Below are 20,834 nucleotides of genomic sequence, written 5' to 3'. Positions count from 1 at the left end.
TCCGGGAGTGGACGTGCCAGAGAAAGCAGGGCTGTGGCCAAGGCCGGAGCCCCCAAATCCTGCAAGAGATGTGCCTTCCCAGGACACGTCCCTCCTGGGACAAACCCCAAAGGAGCGAGAGCTCGACGTTTGGAAGCCTTCTCTGCCGCTGACAGCTGAGCTCTTTTTTCTAGCCATTTGCCTGGTTAATTTTTTGCTGTCATTTTTATTCTTTGTTTCTTTGTCTCCTTGTTTAGCCCAGGTTGATTAAGGAGCATCACCGATGTTCCTTATTTAAATTTCATAGCTGCTCAAATCCATAAAATTCGGATATGTGCCTTTACAACGCTTTAGATTTCAATAATTCAATTTACTTTTCTTCCTCCGCATCCCCAGACTGCCGGTTGGCAAACTGCTTGATGGAGTTGCTCCCTAGTTTTCTCCTCTCCACCCAGTGATTCCTCTGTCACTTCGGGCATGTCACTCTATGAAGTCTGAGGCCATCTGGGGGGTCTTCCTTCCTCCATGTGCTTGCCTGCCTGGGTTCTTTCTAGGCTCCTGAGATGCATGCATCCACTCCCTGGCAGCTGCTGGGGAGAGGACCCCGTTTCTCTGCTCTGAGTTGCCTGGAGGATTTTTTGTTCCGTGTCAAATGTGAGTCTGTGTCAGAAATAGCTGTTCTCAGCTGCCAGCTCCCCACGCCCTTGAGGCCCAGGCCCACCTCACCTTCCCATCCCTGCTCCCACTCAGTGGTTGCTGCTTCTCCTCTCCTGGATGTGGGCCTGGGCATGGTCATGGGCAGGGTTGTGGTCAGACACAAGTGCAGGGTGAGGCACGGTGGCCTCTGTCCCCACCCTGGGCTGGCAGTGCCCCAGGGCATTTGATGGGCCACTGGATGGGAACAAGCCGCTTGCCCATTCCCAGTCCAGACACCCAGAGTCTTGGCACAGAGGCTTGTGACCCCTTGGGGTTGCCCAACAGCTGTGGGTTGGTGCAGGGACCCGTGGGACAGGGAGGTGCCTGGCTGAACTTGTCCCCGGCTGGGACATGACACACTGGTCAGCACTGGGCAGCTGGTAGAACATATGCGAGACGAGTTGAAGGGTGGTGCCCCAGGTCCCCGTGAGAGTCAGCCCTCACCCACTGTAGCCTCCTCAGGCCTCTAACTAACGGAGAGAGGCTCGAAATGGCAGATAAAAAGCACCATGACAGCTGGAGAGAGAGATTGCAGAAGCAAGAAAAGCACTTTATATCTTAGTACCCTTAATGGCCCATTTCTCCTGCATTTTGAACAAGGACTCCGTGTGTTCACTTTGTAGTAAGGCCCCACACGTGACGGATTGGGTCCCATATAAGCAAACCCCATTTTGCTATTATTGTTATGATCTGTGGGTGCTTTTCAAGCATCTGAGGCCTGCAAAGACTGGTGCCTTAATGGGATCCTTAAGAGACTTCTGGTTATAAAGTTCATAGTTTGTGGTAATTGTGAAAATAGTTTGTCCTGAAAATGTGTGTTTAACCAGCTTCTTTTATTGCAGCAAAATATCCATAACATAAAATTTACCGTCTTAACCATTCTTAAGTGAACACTTCAGTGGCATTAAGTACAGTCACATCGTACCTTACCACCATCCGTCTCCAGAACTTTCCCATCTAACCCAGCTGGGTGTTTCACCAGCTTTGAAGTTTAGCAAATTGGACATTAAACTAAGTACACTTGACCCTTGAACAATATAGGTTTGAACTGCACGGGTCCACTTGTACGTTGATTTTTTTTCAATACATACAGTACAGTAAATATACTTTGTCTTCTTTATGATTTTCTTAACATTTTCTTTTCTCTAGCTGACTTTATGGTAAGAATATAGCATATAATACATGTAACATACAAAATGTATGTTGACTGAGTGTCTGTGTTATCAGAAAGGCTTCTGGGGACGTCTGGGTGGCTCAGTTGGGTAAGCGTCCGACTCTTGATTTCAGCTCAGGTCATGAGCTTTTGGTTTGTGAGATTGAGCCCCGCATTGGGCTCTGTGCCGAATGTGGAGCCTGCTTAAGACTCTCTCCCTTTCCCTCTGCCCCTTCCTAACTTATGTGCATGCACATACACGCATGTGCTCTCTCTCTGTCTCTCAAAAAAAATAAAATAAAATAAAAAAGAGGGGCTCCTGGGTGGCTCAGTCAGTTGGGCGTCCAACTTCAGCTCAGGTCATGATCTCACAGTCCGTGGGTTCAAGCCCCGCATCGGGCTCTGTGCTGACAGCTCAGAGCCTGGAGCCCGCTTTGGATTCTGTGTCTCCCTCTCTCTGTGCCCCTCCCCTGCTCATGCTCTGTCTCTCTCGGTCTCAAAAATAAATAAAAACATTTAAAAAATTTAAAAAAAAGAAAAATAAAGACTTCTGGTCAATAGTAGACTACTAATAGTTAAGTTTTAGGAGAATCAAAATCCACATTTGGGGGAATGTGGATTTTCAACTTCGTGGGAGATTGGCGCCCCAACCCCTATGTTCGTCAAGGGTCAAGTGTACAAATATGAATGAGTGTTCTTTTGCACCACAGAAGCTCTTCAGGCATTAAGGACCCTAACGGCTGAGACAGAACAATGTGGGTAACAGGGTTCAGCAGAGGAGGCCCAAAGGGGACAGCCACAAGGACCACACAGCTCTGGAGGCCCAGGGCTTTCCAAGGGCCAAGTGGCCAATGCCAGATGCTCCCTGGAGATACATGATGGAGGGGTGGCCAAAGCACAAGACCAGTCTTCCATCTGGAATGACATAAACTGGGCAGGAACCCTACATGTCTGTGGGGCATTGCAGCGAAGGAAAGAGGACATCCCATGTGGAGACTACAAGTGGGTGGGCCGTTGCTCATTATGGAGGCCCAGTGACCCCAAAAGGTTCCTGCTTCTGCCTCCCACTCACAATCCTGAATGAGCTCAGAATTTCCTTCCAGGTTGCAAGCTGTGGTTCTGAGAGATGGAACCAGCTACCAGAGCACCAAGCCTTGGGGCTGGTGGAACCACCCTGCATACCCCTGTCTTCAAGGGGGTCTTCCCTTGACAAGGCCAAGAGGCCCCCTCTTAGTCCAGATGCTACTCCGGGAAGAGGGCCAGATATTACTGCTTTAGCTGCCAGGCCTCCATCTAAGACCACAGTGAAATTAAAGGAAGATGTTTAACAAGGGACTGTGATCACCATAAGCATCTGAGATGACTTCTTTCCTTTGTTCAACCCCCAAGCTATCAGCCAGGGGCCACCTCGCTGCCTCTCTCTGATGTCCCATCAGGTGCTCCTCAGGGACATTTGGCACAGAGTAGGCTCCAGCCTGCTTGACGTTCAGTGGGTGAATGAACAAATGGACAGGCAGACAGGCAGACACATGGACAGGTGGAGAGGTGAACAGCACTCTTTCTTCATTCTAGACCAAAGTTTGCTGCAGGCTGATGAGTCCAAGCTGAGCTGAAGATTCTCCCTCCTGACTCTTGGTCCTTCATTCTGAGCTTTTGTCTCTTCAGGCCTCCATCCCCCACTCTATAAGCCCTTAGTTGTTTGTTCTCTGTGGTTGAAAATGTCCTGGTTGTCCACACCAAATACCTGTCAACACCATCCCCTGAAAATCTCTTCCTTCACTTTTCCCACATCTTACATGCTGTTCTGTCCAAAAGAAATACGCAAGCCACAAATGGGAGCCGCTGAACCAATTTTAAATTTCCTAGAGAAACAGGCAAAAATAAGTATAATAACATCTTATTTAACCCACTGTGTCTAAAATACTGTCATCTCAACATGTAATCAACATTGAAAAATGAACAAGGACTTTCTTATTCTGTTTTTATGCGAAGTGTTTGGAATCCAGTGTGTCTGTATTTTGCACTTGCAGTATGTCTCAGTTTGGTCCAGCCACATTTCAAGCGCTCCAAGCCACACGTGGCTACCTCTAGCAAAAAGAAGTGGGACCGAGGCTTGTTGGCAAGGAAGCATTTGGAATGGGGGCCATCAAACACGGCACGGGCAGTGGGAGGTGTGCTGGGCCTGGCTCATGCCTCCACGTCCCTCCCTGGGTGCAGGGAGGCCCGGTGCAGACACAGGGTGGGCATTTGGGAAACCTGGCTGTGGTGGTGGACAGGGGCATCCAAACAAGACCCCAGATCCCCAGGGCACCGCGGCAGACCTGGAACATGGTAATGGGCAGGCATCCCTGACATCTGCTTCTGTCCCTGCACTCCTCAGGGCCCAGCAGAGAAGAATGTATTCACTGTGCAGCAAACTTCCACTTCCAAGACTGGAAATGTGTGCCAGCCTGTGGCGAAGGTTTCTACCCAGAGGAGATGCCAGGCTTGCCCCACAAAGTGTGCCGAAGGTACGCAATTCTTTCAGTCTTCCTGGCTCAGACCAAGATTGCTAGGGAATGCGTTGCCTGGGGCAGCAACGGAGGAGCCGGAGGGCCAAGTCTGGTGGCCTCTTCCCTGGGCCTGGGGGAGGGTGCCACATCACACAGCTGCAGAGGGTGCGGGAGCTACGGTGGGGGTGCCAGACCCCATTTACAGAGGAGGGACCCCCTGTGGTTGGCGATTGCCAAGGTCACAAGTTCGTTGGTGGCTTTCATTCCTTGGTTCATTTAACAAGTGTCTGTTGTGTGCCAGGCACTCTAGCTGGGAGGGGGCAGGAAGCAGGATAATAAGGTGCCTGCCTGGCGGTACTCACATCACCACAGCAGACTCCATGGGAGCAACTCCCTGCTGCAGCCCAAGATGCACCCATGCTGGTAGTAACGAAGGAATTCATGTGTTGGGGATTTCTTTCATTTTAAATTAGAGAAAATTTAGGTACAGACAATGTCTTCATTCTAAAACCACTTGCCATGCAGTCAATGAACATATACTGTAACCCTTCTCATTCTCCTGTGTGTCCGCACGGTGTGCCATTCTTATTTGGTGGCTTCCAACCCAGTCTGGTTCTTTCTCTTTGTCATTGGACATGGGCAATGAAAGAAGTTTGCTTGGGTATCCTCTTGTCTTGCTGCTGAATAGTTACTGCCTTACACCAGGACTTCATAACCTAGATCCCAGGACAGGCAGGGCAGCCGATAATGAGGTGTTGGAAGGTGGCCTTGCTGATAATGATGGTGGGGGTGGGGGAGGGGCCTCCTTCTGAAACAGCCTCAAAACAAGGGAGCCCTCGGGGACCCTGTTAGAGCAGCCCTGTCTTCCAGGTCACAGCTGAGCCCACATTGGGGTTGCCTCCACAGTCTGTGTTTGAACACTGCTCTGGGTTCTAATCTGTTCTCACAAAACCAGAAAACCCCACAGTTGCCCGAGAGAGACCACCAAATCCTTGCACTTTTTTGACTCACAAAAGAAGGTCCCCACAGGGGGTTATGTATCTGTGCAGGCATCAGCCTCCTCTTTTGAGCTGATTTGAAACAGGAAACTTGGCACCAGCCTTGTTGAGTTCTGTGGGGCCCTCGGATGGGTGTCTGAAGTGTTTCATTTGTACCAGCCCATTGGTTCAAGGGTGATTATACTAAGTACAGCAGCCAGGGAGCACATGGAATTAAACAGTGATACTCTCTTTTATTTAATGGTTATTGTTATTTATTTATTTTTTTGAGGGGGGGGAGGGGCAGAGAGAGAGGGAGACACAGAATCTGAAGCAGGTTCCAGGCTCTGAACTGTCAGCACAGAGCCCGACACAGGGCTTGAACTCACCAACTGCAAGATCATGACCTGAGCCAAAGTCAGACACTTAACTGACTGAGCCACCCAGACACCCCAGTGATAATCACTTTTGTTTGTCAGATGCCCAGGATCCCACAGGATGCTGGGCATCCCCATGAGTGTGGTAACCAGCCCCCCTGGTTTTTCTGGTAAGCCAGAAACTATGGTGTCCCCAGCCCAGGAAGCAAGAGGTAGGCAGCCCCCTAAGCCCCTTCTCAACAGTGGGGGACAGCATCTTCCTGGGTGCTCACCTCCACAGGAGGGGAAGCTTCCAGTCCAGTGCTAGGGCTCCCACAGCAGATCTTGGAGATACACCCCTAGGAGGAGCCCTGCATAAGGCGTTGAGGTGGTGAAATGCCAGCCCTTCAGGAAGCTTCTGTCTTTCGAGTGCCCTGGCTCTGAAGACCCCTTTGATGTGGATCCCTCCTGAAGGAAGAATAGTCTTGGTCTGCTTGGTTGTGCAGGGCCTCTCCCCACTCAGGCAGCAGCAGCTTTTAGGGTTTGGCTTCCTCCAGGCCCCAGGATGCTGAGAAGCGCTGTGGCTGGCCCCTGCTGGTAGGCGTGGGGCAGCTCTGGGCCACACAGCCATATGGGGGGGCATATGTGGAAAAGCCAGCCCAGAACATAGGCCTGCTGGGTTGGCAACCAGGATGCCAGGAAGACCAGTGAACCTGAGGCCCAAAGTGGAGAACAGTCCATGGTAAGGATCTCAAAAGAGGCCCTGGACACCCCCAAGTCTTAGTAAGAGAACCCAGAAGAGTGAGCAAGGACCTCTCTGGAGAGCAATTCAGTGGGGTACTTGCCTGAGGGGTAGCTAGCCCCTCAGGCCCCCAGTCTTCCCCACTGTTCTCCGCTCCCTTGGCCCCTCCTGGGTGCTCAGGGAGGCAGAGACTTCAGGCATTTTTTTCTGCTGTATTCTGTGCCCACACTGGAGGATGAGAAGACTTGCTGTCTGACTCTCGCCTGGAACAGCCTGAAGGCAAAAGGAAGGCGAGGACACGTGGCCCGTGCAATAGAGCACGGAAAAGGGGCTGCGGTGCACATGCCTGTCCTTCCAGAGTCTGGCAGGGCAAAGTTGCCATGGTGTTTTGTGGGGAAGTGGGTGCCATAGAAAGTGACAGAACCAGAGGTGTTTTGAAAGCCCCCTGCCTGAGAGGGCTACCTGCTGGGCAGGTAATCCTGACAGAGAGGAGTCAAGAGGGTCTTTCAGGGAAGCAGGGACCTCAAGGCAGCTGGGGGTGGGGGTGCGGTGTTACCGGGGTGATGGGGGGCATCATCCTTCCCTGGGGGCGGCGTGATGCTGGATTCTCTCCCTGAGCTGGGGCCTCCAGATCTAAGCCCCGGCCCAGCTGACTCCTTGACCTGGGCCTTGTGACACCCTGAGCAGGGAGCAGGTCGGAGCCTGCCCAGGATTCTACCTGCAGACCTGGGAGATGGTGAATGAGGCTGTTCTAAGCTGCTGGGTTTGTGGTAGCTTGTTACACAGCCATAGAAAACTGACTCACCTTCAGTGCCACTGGGGGCTGGCAGGGAGACCCTTGACGTGGCCAGCTTATATCTGGAGAAAGTAAGCCATGCACAGGTGGCCCTCCACCTTAGCACGCTCTACCCATGGTTTCATTGAAGCTGCCCTCAGCCAGGGCCTGGGAAAGCTGGCCCAGGGCCTTTGAAGCATCTTCATGAAACAGGCTAGGCCCTAGTTCCGGTCCCACAGGGGTGGTCTGTATAAGAAGCCAAGGGTTCCCAGGGGAAGTCATCCCTTGTGCTGTGGCGTCAAGGGTCTGTGGCTGGGCCACCAGAAGGTGCAGCAGGACAGAGTCCAGACCTTAGTGGCTTCCCCAGAGTGCACAGAAACAGGGTCCCACATGGCAGGGCCCACTCTCCCTCCAGGTTGTAGGGCAGGGAGGTGTGGTGGGGGGGAAAGCTCTTGCTACAGGAGGAGGAAGTCAGAAGAGCAAGTTTGCCTGTGGGATTTACACATTTATAAATATAGACTACGGGCCTGAACTCCAGTCTGGGGCATCCTGCACTGGAAGAGCAGGCTGAGGGCATGACCCACCAGGGCTCCATGTAGTCAGAATCAATGGTGAAATGAGAACCCAGTGGATGGCTGCTTTGGAAAGAGGCCTATAGGAGCCTTTGTTGATAGCATCTAGTCCCTGACTGGGAGGGTGGCATCTGTCCTAAGCAAAGAACTGGCCACACAGGGCAGATGGAGGAGCCATCTGAGCCAGGCTCCTGCCCCGGATGCCCCACCCGCCCTGCCTGAGCTCCACCTCTGGGGCCTGTTCCACCTGCAGCTGGCATCCGTGGGGAAGCCGGGTGGCAGACTGGAGCACTGGGAGACCCACTCACCAAAGTGGCCCCAGAAAAGGTGGCAGGTGCAGCCCCAGTCCGCACGTGGTCCGGAGGAGGTGAGGTTCACATTCAAGCCCCAGGGACAGGTTGGCAAGCTCTTTCTGTAGAGGGCCCCGTGGTGAGTAGTTTGGGCTTGGCTGGCCACATGGTCCCTGTCCCATCTACTCAGTCCTGCCGCTGTGAAAGCAGCCACGGATGATACATAGATGAGCAGTGACTGCCTTCCAGTAAAACTGCTGGATGTGGCTTGAGGGCCATGGTGTGCCAACCCTCCCCTGAGGTCACCGTACTCCGCATTAGAAAGAGCCCTGGGTCCCATCTCAGGGCAAGAACTGGAAGATCCTCACCTTGCCTGCCTGCCCTGGAGGGAGGCTGGCATCACGCAAAGAAAACTCAGCCTCATGGGCAACAGCAGTCCCCAGGCCAGCTCCAGGGTCGCTTTGCCACGCCCCTGTCCCTGCATCCCAACCCTGTAGCCATCAGAGCTGGGCAGCTGCCCAAGGGTGCATGTGCTGATGCTGCTTGAGGAGCCACCTGGTGGCGGGGGCGGGGGGCACAGTATCCAAGAAGGTGTCCAGGTGAGCCACAGGGAGTCTCAGAGACCTGGGCCTGTCTGCCACTCCAGGCATGCTCCTGCTGACTTCACTCTCCCAGGGGCGATAGTGCAGTCAGACAGGAGGTAGGATGTGCAGATGCTTGGCTGGGGTTTCAGGCCATCATGGTGGCCACAGCTGCAGGTGGAGACAGTGCAAGAGGGTAGGGGGGCTCCAGGAGGGGGCTCCTGGAGTGGCTGGGCCCATTCCCCAAGCAGCGTCATGAACCCGTGTCCTCCCACAGGTGTGACGAGAGCTGCCTGAGCTGTGAAGGCTCCAGCAGGAACTGTAGCAGGTGTAAGACAGGCTTCACGCTGCTGGGGACCACGTGCATCACCAACCATACGTGCAGCAATGGTGAGCACCAGTGAGGGAATGGGGGGACGTGAGTTACCCTCGGGGCTGCCCTTGGAGGAGCTCAGCTCACTGAGCTGAGAAGAAGAGAAGGAGAAGAGGCAGGAACAGTAGCCCTTCTGAATGGGTGTGCTGGCCCCAGTATCAGGGATGCCTCATAGCCTCCTACTGTCCCTTTGGGCCCCTCACATTGACCAGGGAGGCATCCTGGCCACCAAGCTACTGCCGGTCCATTTGCCAAGTGAGTCTTAAAGCTGATTTTGTTCTGGTACCGTTCCCACTCTTGTGCCATAAGCCCAATGGCCTGGGTGCGGTGAGTCCTGTTAGAAGAGGCCTGACTTTGGGGGTCGAAGCCAGGAGGCCTGGAGGGTGTCAGCCTCAGAGCCCAGACTCGGGGCCCCCCAGGTCCCACAGGAAAGCCCCACATCTGCTGTGGGAGAGCCCTGGATCTCTAGGCCCACTGCAGACCAGAATGAGCTGTGAAGACAGGAACTCTGAGGGAGACCAAAGACCAGCTTGGGGTTCCAGGCAGAGGACTCTGGCCCGGGGACCTGGTGCAGGAGTAGTGAGCCAGAAGACTCCATGCTCAACGAGCCACCGGGAGGAGCATCGCAGGCCAGCTCTGGGCACCTCAAACCGGTGTGCGGGGGAGAAAGCTGGTGGCCCCACGGCATCCCTGGGCTCGGAGCTGTAACTGGCCCTGCCATGGCAGAGCACAAACCAGCATGTCCTGCACACTTTAGTGTGGCCTCCTTGCCTTGGTGTTTGGTCTTTTTTTGTTTTTTCTTTTTGTTTTTTCTCTTTGGTTTGCAGAATTGTGTGCTTTCAGAGTAGGAAGCTCCCTCTGTAGCATGTCACCTACTCAGGTTATAGATACAGCCCAAGAAAGCGGGGCAGTCTCGGGAGGGGCTCCCAGGTCCCATCAAGGATGAGGCCTCTTCAAAAACTCAGCAGCCAGCTGGGATGGGCTGGTCTCCATCCCTCCTCCCCTGCCCTTTTCCATTCGCCTTGACGACTCTCTCCCTCCCATCCCATTCAGTTTGGGGAGCCCCCTGGACACAAGAGCAGCCGCCAGACAGAACACAGCCACAGGACACAGACCTGTCCCAGGCCTGCCCTCCTACCCTAGCCCCACCCCCCAGAGTCTTCCTACGAAGTCCTGCACCACCACAGTTGTCTGGGAAGATAGATGCACAGGAGCACTGAGGCCTGGCTTCATCCTCCACCCTGCCTCAGTTTCCCCCCATCCCCTATACCCAGCATGAGCCCCTGCATGCTAGGTGCCACTTCTTTTTTTTTTTTTTTTAATGTTTATGTATTTTTGAGAGAGCACAAGAGGAGGAGGGGCAGAGAGAGGGAGACAGAGGATCCGAGGTGGGCTCTGTGCTGACAGCAGCGAGCCCCATGTGGGGTTCGAACTCACGAACCTTGAGATCATGGCCAGAGCTTAAGTCGGACGCTCAACCGACTGAGCCACCCAGGCGCTCCGTACGCCACATGTCCCCTCTGCCACACCAGGCTTGCCACATGTCCCAGGAAGACCGTGACGGCCACCCCGGCTGCCGCCCCCAGCTTCTTCCATGACCCTTGCCCAGCCCATCGCTGGGGCCTGGTGAAATGGGATGGTTGGAACATGTCAGGCCCCAAAGTCTGACACATCCCTCCTTTCTCTTTCCTGGTGGGACCCCAGCTGACGAGATGTTCTGCGAGATGGTGAAGTCCAACCGGCTCTGTGAACGGAAGCTGTTCATTCAGTTCTGCTGCCGCACGTGCCTCCTGGCTGGGTAGGGGCACCCAGCCGACGGCAGGGGGCAGGGTCCCTCCTGTCCGTCCGTCCGTCCGTTCAGCAGCCTTTCTCCAGACCGTCAGCCACAGCCTGTTTGGGGGGTGCCCTGCGTCTGACAGCTTTATCTCCCCAGGAGCAAGGTCCTTCTGCAGCATCTCTGAGCACCCAGCCCAGATGGGTGGTGGGCCATAAGGGGGTGTTCTTCAAACAGTGACAGGCTCTCAAACTCTGCTTGCTGGCTACATTCTTCTGGCAAACTTAAGATGGAAACACAAAGAATTCTGGGAATCCATAGCTCCAGCTTCGGGGCAGCCTCTGGGACCCTAAGTTTACTGAATCTTCAAGACCAAAGCAGAAAGGCAAGATGCTTGGCTTCACACACCACTCTTCTCCCCGTGCTTTTGTGCAGCCTCACAGTGAATCTCACCCACCAGGCCTGGGACATCCCCACGCGTGATGCCCGGCCGAGCGCGCACCTACTCCCCCACCTGCCGCGGAGCAGCCTGGGGACGGTTTGGTCAGGCTGTAAATAAAATAGACTTGGGGGGCATAAAATATATGACCACTGGGGATGGAGCATCCATTCCTACACAGTCAGCTACTTCTGGAACTGCAGCGATGTCTTAGAACGTCCCAGTTCCAAATCTGGACGGGAAGACCCTTTGTTTCTCTGCCGCACTGTCCCGTAGGTGAGCTGAGCGCCCCTTGTCACCACGTCTCTGGGAGCCTCCTGGCCCGAATGATCACCTCTACTTGATACAGAGCCTTCTGGGGAGGGTCCCCAGGAAGCATCCCAGGGACCAGCCGAGAGGAGCCCCATTGACTAAGCAATTCCTCTTGCCAAAATGTAAACCCAACCCGTGAATCATTAATCTTATCACCGCCCATTTCGTGGAATTGCTTTTGAAATACACTTGGCCTCTGCTCTTCAGGAAACTTGTTCTTAAGGTAGATGCTCCTGTGTCTGTGTACTATGAGCCTAATGACACGGTTGGATTTATTTCTGCCAAACCTGTGTAGGCATTTTATAAGCTACATGTTCTAATTTTTACCGATGTTAATTATTTTGACAGATATTTCATATATTTTCATTGAAATGCACAGATATGCTTGATCAATTCCCTTTAATATGGGAGTGACATTTGCCTTAAATTTTTTCAAGCTTGTTCTCCATTTTGTCCTGCTCCCCTCTTTGACTATAATGCGTTTGCCTTGTCCCCTAGGAGCTGGGGGAAACCCAGCTGTTTATTGAATCCACAACTTCAAAAAAGAAATCCACAGAGCAAATACAATGTTAACCCTAAGTTAATAAAAGAGTTAACATCCCATGACCAAGACGCCTGTATTTCTTTCCAAGACACAACGATTAAATGTAGGTGTTGACCAATGTGTGAAATGGCTTTCTTTGTGGTTTTGGGTCTATCTGATGTCATTAAGTAGAAGGTCTTTGAGCTTTAGCAAATGTTCATGTAACGACGTCATGGGGGAAATCCTAGAGCTCCAAGGTGTCCTTTGGTAACAGACCTTCTTCAGGCCACAACAGCCTGGCTGGGTGGAGGGGCTTGGTGCAGGGATACCTGCCATCTATTGAGGGAGTGCCCTCCACAGTCTGGACTGCAAGCCTCTTCACCTACAGCTGCCCAGTGTGACTTAATTAGGTCACAGCTTATCTTTCAAAGTGACTGAAATCCCTGCACCCATGGGTTTTGTGTTCCATGGGACTGTTACCATGGCCTCTCTTTGAGGTCAGAAGCTTGTACTTGTTGGGAATCCAGCAATTTTTTTTAACGTTTATTTATTTATTTTGAGAGAGAGAGGGGACAGAAGTGGGGGAGGGGCAGAGAGACAGGGAGAGAGAGAAAGAATCCCAAGTGGGGCTCGAGCTCACATAACCGTGAGATCATGAACTGAGCCAAAACCAAGAGTCAGACACTTAACCAACTGAGCCACCCAGGCGCCCCAGATTTTTGGTTTTTATTTACAATTATGGCTAGGAAAAAAACAAAAGTGGGTGAGGGGCATTGTTTTAGGAATCTGGGGTTGACTCCGAGTTCCAGGAAGGGTGCAGCTGGGCCTTGGGAACTCTGGTGCCAGCATTAAATGTCACCAGGACCTCCATTGCACCACAGCATGTCCTCCTCACTCTCCAATTGGGGCAAATGAGACCACTGACATCTCCAAGCGAAACTGGTGCAACTCAAACTCCCTAAGCACACTTTCTGAATCTGCTGCTTGGCCCTGGTTACCCTGCTTTGCATCAGTGTTCATCCAGCCCCATCAGCTGTGCCACGGACACAGGTTTGCACAGCAGAACACGGCTGCAGGAACTTTCCGGCGACCTCAGAGCCGGAGGAGGGGAGAGATGTGCAGCTCTTAGAACGTAGGGGTAGGTAGGCCACACAACCCGATAGCTGCCCACCATAAGCATCAACCGACTGGAGCTGTCAAGGTGAGGCAACGAAGGAATGAGTGTGTTTGGGAGACAGTAGCCAGAGCTGGGCAGAATATTGATAAGGGTTCAACTTCCCCCATAAGACTAACATCTCATTGAAACCAGCAATTGCTGGGACGCTTGGGTGGCTCAGTTGGTTAAGTGTCCAACTTTTGGTCATGATCTCATGGTTTTGTGGGTTTGAGCCCCGAGTAGGGCTCTGTGCTGACAGTGCGGAACCTGCTTGAGATTCTCTCTCTCTCTCTCTCTCTCTCTCTCTCTCTCTGCCCCTCCCCCACTCATGCTGTCTCTCTCTCAAAATTAATAAACTTTAAAAAAAATTTAAAACCAAAGATTGCTAGGTGCTTCTTGTGCAAGGCACCATTTTTGCTCCTAGAGCTCTTTGAACATGGAGAACTATGGTCTAACATGTTTGGAGCTGAATCAGAAATTCCTTTTATTCCCAAAGCAGACCAGCTACAAAAAGCCAACCAAGCAGCCCCAGAGCACATGTACCTTCCTCACAGTGGGTGGGCCAGCTGGTCCTGGGGCTGATGAGGGTGGTGGCAAGCTGAGAAGCTGTTCACAAAATCCTAAGGACAAAACACCACCTTGTTAAAAAGGACTGACCCCATCAAATGCCTGTTCACAAATCACCCAACCTCAAGGATATTTGGACTCAGTAGGGGCAGGACATGTTTATGGATTTTGTTTTACGTGGTAAAGTCATGGATCACCTCCTCTAAATCTGTTGTTTCACAGACTGAGGCTCATGGAGGTGAAGTGACTTGTGTTAGGCCACACACTGGCAAGGTGGCTCCTTCACCCCTAGGTAGGGAGGCTGGCTCTCTGCCAGAGGGGAAGTTGTTTCTGCAGTTGGCCAAATTCAGCCATGACCCATTTGTTTCAAACTGACTCTATTTCCAGGAGGTGAGTTTTCTGACCTTGTCCCCAAATTCTTTGGCACCTCACAGTGGTCCCCAGGTGCTCATCTGTATCCCGCTCAGGCCACTACAAAGTATACTTTGTAACTCTTCAAAGGGCTGGGGAAAACTGCACTTTTTACAGAAGATACACCTACGATAGAAAGGGGATGGGGATGGGGGCATAATTGAACTTTAAAGAAACCAAAAGGGCAACATGTTCTAAATATGGCCAGCACTAGAGCGCTCTTGAATTTGGGGAGACTACTATCCACTGCATTTGAATCACCATAATATGGCTGAAGAGAGCCTTAACCTTGAATGCTTAAGGTATGCTGGGGCCCCTGCGAGCAGATGGGGGGTAGAGGTCCAGATCAGAGGATGGAAAGGGAAGGAGGTGGAGAAGTAAAGTAGAAAGAAGGTCATCTGAATGGGAACAAGCAGGGATAATGGGAAACCAAGGCTGTTCTCCAGCATCTTAAGGTTCTGCCTGTAGAGCTAGGAGGCATTGGGGTTCTGGCTGCTGTGGGAAAGAAGTCTGCCTCCTACCCCAGCCTTCTCTGCCGCTTTCCCTCCTTGAACCCAGGTCTTATCCTTTCTGACTGGTTGCCCAAGGCCTTTCCCAACACACCAGTCTCTGTGGCTTGTCTGTGCACAGAACAGTACCGCTAGGTGATACAGCACTGAGCACCTACCAGAACTCCAGGTCCTGGGGTTCAGTTCCCACCACCCAATGCTTCCTCCTGCCCCGACACGCACACACTATGTACCAGCCACATTAGGCATGATCAGATACCTCCTAGGCTCCCTGCTGAGCACAGAGGAACCAAAGTGCTCAGAGCAGAGAACATTCTGTTGCCAAAAACAGTGGTTCTCAACCTGTTGATTTTTGTCTCCTAGGGAATACATGTCAATGTCTAGAGACATTTTTGGTTGTCACAATTGGAGGTATGTACTGACATGAGTAGAAGCCAGGGATACTGTTAAACATCTTATAGTGCACAGGTAGCTCCATGATAAAGAAGTATTTAGCCCCAAAATGTCAACAGTGCTGAGGCTAAGAAACCCTACCCAAAAGAAATGAAATTTAAAAAGGTACTCTATTCTCAACTTCATAGGGATATCCTAAAATGAATAAAACCACCTACAGTTTATATCCTGTTCATATGCTGAAGCAAAGGAAACCCATACAACTTTCCTTTACTTATTTTTTTTTTTTAAAGCACTTATTAGTATTTAATGAACCTCCCTCCAAGTGGCTTCAAGCTACCAGGACAGACTCCTCCCACACTCTGAATCTCCTCAGCTCTTCCACTGAAGAATTTGCCCTTCAGGTGACAAGCTGCTTTGGGAACTTTCCCTTTCCCAAAACTTTGTAGTTGCGCAATCGCACCACATCAACGACAGGAGCAGCTCCTGTTTTGTTTCTGGCAGTATTTTTTTAAATGTTTATTTATTTTTGAGAGAGAAAGATAAAGTGTGAGCAGGGTAGGGTCAAAGAGAGAGGGAGACACAGAATCTGAAGCAGGCTCCAGGCTCCGAGCTGTCAGCCCAGAGCCCCACGCAGGGCTGGAACCCACAAACTGTGATCATCGTGACCTGACCCGAAGTCGGACACTAACCGACTGAGTCACCCAGGCGCCCCTTCTTTCTGCAGCATTTACCCGTGTCTGCTCACTGACTGAGGTCCAGTTTATCAAGGTTGACAGTTCAGCAGAGCTCTCGTTCCTCTTCACGTGGTAATGCCTCATAGCAGCTTTTCCAAAGTAACCTGGCTGGTATTTGTTTGAAGTTGATTCGATGGTGATACATACCACCAGCATTACCCTGGCCTCCTGGGTGCTTCCGGTGCTTGCTGATGTGGCCGTGGCTGTGCCTTAAGTGGCCCTGAAGTTCCTGGGTCTTCCTCAGTCTGGATGGCATGTTGGCAGCCCAGATGAAAGAGCTTTCTTTCCCTTATCAAAGAAACCCCTTCTTTTAATCCAGAACTGAAGAGCCAAGTAAAACTGGCTCTCTGGTCTAAGGACTCCACCTGGTGGTCCTCTCTGGAATTAAGTGTTTGGGATTATTTTGTTTTAACTTCTCTATTTTGAGACAATCTCAAAGCAAAATTATAAGAAAGTTGCGAGTAAAGAACCAAGAAATGTTTTCCTGAACAATTTGAGAGTAAGTTATTGATATGATACCCTATTACCTCCAAAATACTTCAGAAAATACTTTATTTTCCTATAAACAAGGATCTTATACATAGCCATCAGTATCAGGAAGTTAACATTGATGTATTACTACCATCTAATCCTCTGAATGGATTCAAATTTTGCAAATTGTCCCAAAAATGAATGCTCTTGGCAAAAGGATCCACTTTAGGTCACTCTTTGCATTTAGTCATCATGTCTCTATAATCTAGAACTTCTAGTCTTCTTCAGTCTAGAACAATTCATCAGTTCCCTGACTTTCATGACCTTGAACCTTTCAAAGACTGCAGGATAGTTATTTGTAGGCTGTCCCTCAGTTTGTGTTTATCTGAGGTTTCCTCACATTTCCATTCAGGTCATGCATCTTCAGTAGGAATCTCACAGAAGTGATGCCATGTTCTTCTAATTGCATTCTAGTAACTGAATCATGATTTTGATTTGTTCCATTATTGGTGATATTTACATGGATTGCTTGGTTAGGGGTCCTGCCCATACCTATGATGTGAGGCCTGCCAAAGGATGTCTGCTTTTACCACTGTCCAACAGTGTGCTGAAGATCTCAGCCAGTGAAAACAAGGCAAGAAATAAAGAACAAGTGTAAGAATTGGAAAGAAATAAAGCTATCATTATTGTCACATAGTGTGGTTATGTACATAGAAAATCCAAAAGAATGGTTCTAAACTATTAAAATATTACAACTAGTAAGTGAATTTAGCAAGACTGTCAGACACAATGCTAGTATTAATTGTATTTCAACTATAAATCAACTATATTTCAATGTACCAGAAACTAATGATTACAACACTGGATTTTGTTTTAGCAGAAGATACTATTTACAACAGCATTAAAAACTATCATATACTGGGGTACTTGGGTAGCTTAGATGCTTAGGCGTCTGACTCTTGGTTTCAGCTCAGGTCATGATCTCATGGTTCATGGGATCAAGCCCTGCATCAGGCTTCTGCACCGATAGCATGGAACCTGGTTGGAATTCTCTCTCCCTCACTATGCCTCTCCCCTGTTTGTGCTCTCCCTCTCTCTCTCAAAATAAATGAATAAACTTAAAAAAAAATTTTTTAACTATCATATACCTAGAATAGATCTAGTAGAAGAAGTGTAAGACCTCTACACCAAAAAATTATAAAACACTAAGAGAAATTTTAAAAAAAATTTTTAACGTTTATTTATTATTGAGAGACAGAGAGAGACAGAGCATGAGCATGGGAGGGGCAGAGAGAGGAGGAGACACAGAATCTGAAGGAGGCTCCAGGCTCTGAGCTGTTAGCACAGAGCCTGATGCAGGGCTCAAACTCACAAACCCAGCAAGATCATGACCTGAGCCAAAGTCAGACGCTCAACCAACTGAGCCACCCAGGCACCCCAACACTAAGAGAAATTAAATACAATCTAAATATATGTAAGGTTATACCATGTCCATGGATTGGGATGCCCAATATTGTAAATATACTAATTCTCCAAGCTTATCTATGGAGCCAATACAACATAAATCAAAGCATAATTTCTTTATTAGATGCAAGATGTACCTAAAATTTATACCAAAATGCAAAGTGCAAGAATAACCACGACAATCTTGGAAAAAAGTAACCCCTTTTTAAAGGCAAATATCAAGTTTTTAAGTGACAGTATGATATTATGCAAGAATAGTTGGTAGGCAACTAAACCCACACAACAGAATAGCCAGTCCACAAGACCTTCACATATTTGGACACTTAATTTATGAAAAAGCTGGCAGTGCAGAGCATTTACAATAAATGATTCTGGGTCAAATGAATCTCCATATGGGGAAAAATACATCTTGATCCCTCCCTCAGACCATACACAAAAATCTATTCTAGATGGATTACAAATCTAAATGTGAAAGGTGAAACAACAAAATTTCCATAAGCAAATATTCATGATTTGGGGGTGGAAAAATTACTTAAAAAGGACTCAAAAGAACATTTAACCACATAAGGGAAAAGTTCATAAATTACACTATATTAAAATTAAGAACTTCTGTTCATCAAAAGACACCATTAAGAGAGTGAAAGGCAAGCCACAGAGAAAGGGAACACATTCACTATACATGTATCTCACACGAACTCATATCCAAAAAATATAAAAATCTACAAATCAGCAAAAAAGAACAGCCAATAGAAAAATGTGCAAAACACTTACCAGACACTTCACAAAAGAAGTGATCCAAATGGACAATATATTTTTTAAATACTAACTGTGTTAGTACTTAGGCAAATACAATTAAAACCACACTGCAATACCACTATTAGCCCACTAGAATGCCTAAAATTAAAAAGACAGACAATACCCGGTTAAGCATCCAACTCCAGCTCAGGTCATGATCTCACGGTTCATGAATTTGAGCCCGGTGGGGCTTTATGCTGACAGCTCAAAGCCTGGAGCATGCTTCTGATTCTGTGTCTCCCTCTCTCTCTGCCCCTCCCCCACTCACATTCTCTCTCTCTCTCTCTCTCTCTCTCTCTCTCTTTCTCTCTCTCTCTCAAAAATAAATAAAATAAACATTAAAAAAGTATAAAAATAAACAAACATTAAAATAAATTATAAAAATAAAAAGACTGACAATACCAATTAAGGAATGTAAACTGGTACAACCAGTTTGGAAAACTAGTAGAACCTACTTAAGCTGAATGTAAGTTAACCCTATGAGCCAGCAATTCCATTTCCATGTATATATTAGTATATGTGTTCAGTTAAAGATATGTATTATAATATTAATAGGTGCAGTACTTATAATAGCTCAAACTGGAAATCACCCAAAAGTTCATAAACAGCAGAATGGATAAATTATATTCACACAATGAAATGCTATGTAACAATGATTATAAATTAACTACATCTACACACAAATATAATGTTAAGCAAGATATACATAAGGTACAATTTCATTTGCATAAATACAAAATTAAGCAAAACCAATCTATGTAAGATGTGGTTACCATTGGGGCAAGTGTGTGACTGAAAGAAGGGAGGTTCTAGAATGTGGCAAAGTCCTGTTCTTGATCAGGATACCAGTTACTTGGGTGTGTTTGATTTGCATTCTGTTCAAAAAGCTCAAAAAGAACCAATTCCAGGGGGACTGTAGAGCTACATGTGAAAGGTAAAACAAAGCCTCTAGTAGACAACAAAGAAAAATATTTGAGGGTACATGCACAGACACACAGCCCTCTAACCAGAAAAGATGAATTGAATTACATAAAAATTAGAAACTTCTAGTCAACAAACAACACCATTAAGAGTGGAAAGGCCAGTACGCAGACAAACTTCCTGTCCTAGACCTACCTGACCACAGTGTAACTTTCCCCCTACAAGAAAAAGGACAAAAGGTAGTCAATGGATAGGGCTTCCTGAGCTAAGAAGTTTTTCCTCTGATGACTCCTCTTAAAATGGACCATTTGAGGGGCGCCTGGGTGGCGCAGTTGGTTAAGCGTCCGGCTTCAGCCAGGTCACGATCTCACAGTCTGTGAGTTCAAGCCCCGCATCAGGCTCTGGGCTGATGGCTCAGAGCCTGGAGCCTGTTTCCGATTCTATGTCTCCCTCTCTCTGCCCCTCCCCGTTCATGCTCTGTCTCTCTCTGTCCCAAAAATAAATAAACGTTGAAAAAAAATTTTTTTTTTAAAATGGACCATTTGAAAGCTTGTTCCCATTGCAAAATGGGTGAGGAGGCCATTTTTGTAGTCTTTTGATCTGAATTGCAGCCCTGATTATGATTTGGTGATTTGGGGAATAGGATGTTACCCTAAACAGACCAAAATGGACTACAATTTGTATTTTGCAGCATAGGTGACATGTACAAGGATAGTATTTCTGGTCTCTGTGAATTCTTTTGTATTTAAGCAGTTTTAACAATAACAACAACAACAGCAATAAAAAAAACAACAACAAAGTGCAAAGGCAAGCTACAGAGTGTGCTCATATGCAGAGCATATAAAGAAATCCTGTAAGTCAGTAGGAAAAAGGCGACAATCCACTAGGAAAAAAAAAAATTGGTCACTTCGCAAAAGATATCCGAATAGACAATATACATGAAAAGGTCCTCAACTTCATTAGTTATTAGAGAAAAGCTAATCAAAACAACAGGGCAATATCACTACCCACCCACCAGAAGCCCCACAATTAAAACTACTGACAATGACAATGAGACTGAGGTTCGAAGCCATGGAAACCCTTACACACCGCTATAGAGTTATGTGTATTATTTCAGCCTCTTGGCTGAAACAGGCATTACCTATTGATGATATCATACTCTATGTCACAGAAGTTCTACTCCTGGAGAAACTCAGGCACGTGAGCATTGGATCCATGTACAAGAAAATACATAACAGCATTATTCTGAATAGCTCCCAAAAGAAACAACCCTGGTGTCCACCAATAGCCGAATAGCTAAGTTACGGTATAAAATAAACAACGGAATTCTATACAGCAGCGAAAGTAAACAAACCATTGCTGTATGTAACCTGGAT

The 20,834-nt window shown here is 48.7% G+C and overlaps 1 protein-coding gene and 1 pseudogene across 1 annotated transcript in view; one reads left to right on the top strand and one right to left on the bottom strand.

Annotated features, from left to right (window-relative positions):
• The window catches only part of PCSK6 (proprotein convertase subtilisin/kexin type 6), a 178,546-nt gene extending 166,373 nt beyond the window's left edge, over nt 1-12,173 (top strand). The window contains exons 24-27 of the mRNA XM_040493412.1: nt 1,043-1,051; nt 4,179-4,338; nt 8,891-9,003; nt 10,691-12,173. Coding sequence (XP_040349346.1) covers nt 1,043-1,051; nt 4,179-4,338; nt 8,891-9,003; nt 10,691-10,788 — 380 coding nt within the window. The 3' untranslated portion in view covers nt 10,789-12,173. The remainder of the gene's footprint in view (nt 1-1,042; nt 1,052-4,178; nt 4,339-8,890; nt 9,004-10,690) is intronic.
• Nucleotides 12,174-15,347: 3,174 nt separating this feature from the next.
• On the bottom strand, nt 15,348-17,503 carry LOC121042502 (60S ribosomal protein L27a-like; annotated as a pseudogene).
• Between the last annotated feature and the right edge of the window lie 3,331 nt (nt 17,504-20,834).

This window comes from Herpailurus yagouaroundi, unplaced genomic scaffold (genome assembly GCF_014898765.1).
Source record: "Herpailurus yagouaroundi ecotype Mexico unplaced genomic scaffold, PumYag 185, whole genome shotgun sequence".
NCBI classification, from domain to species: domain Eukaryota; kingdom Metazoa; phylum Chordata; class Mammalia; order Carnivora; family Felidae; genus Herpailurus; species Herpailurus yagouaroundi.
Note: the sequence above shows the minus strand (reverse complement) of the source record. Positions and strands in the feature narration are given on the sequence as shown.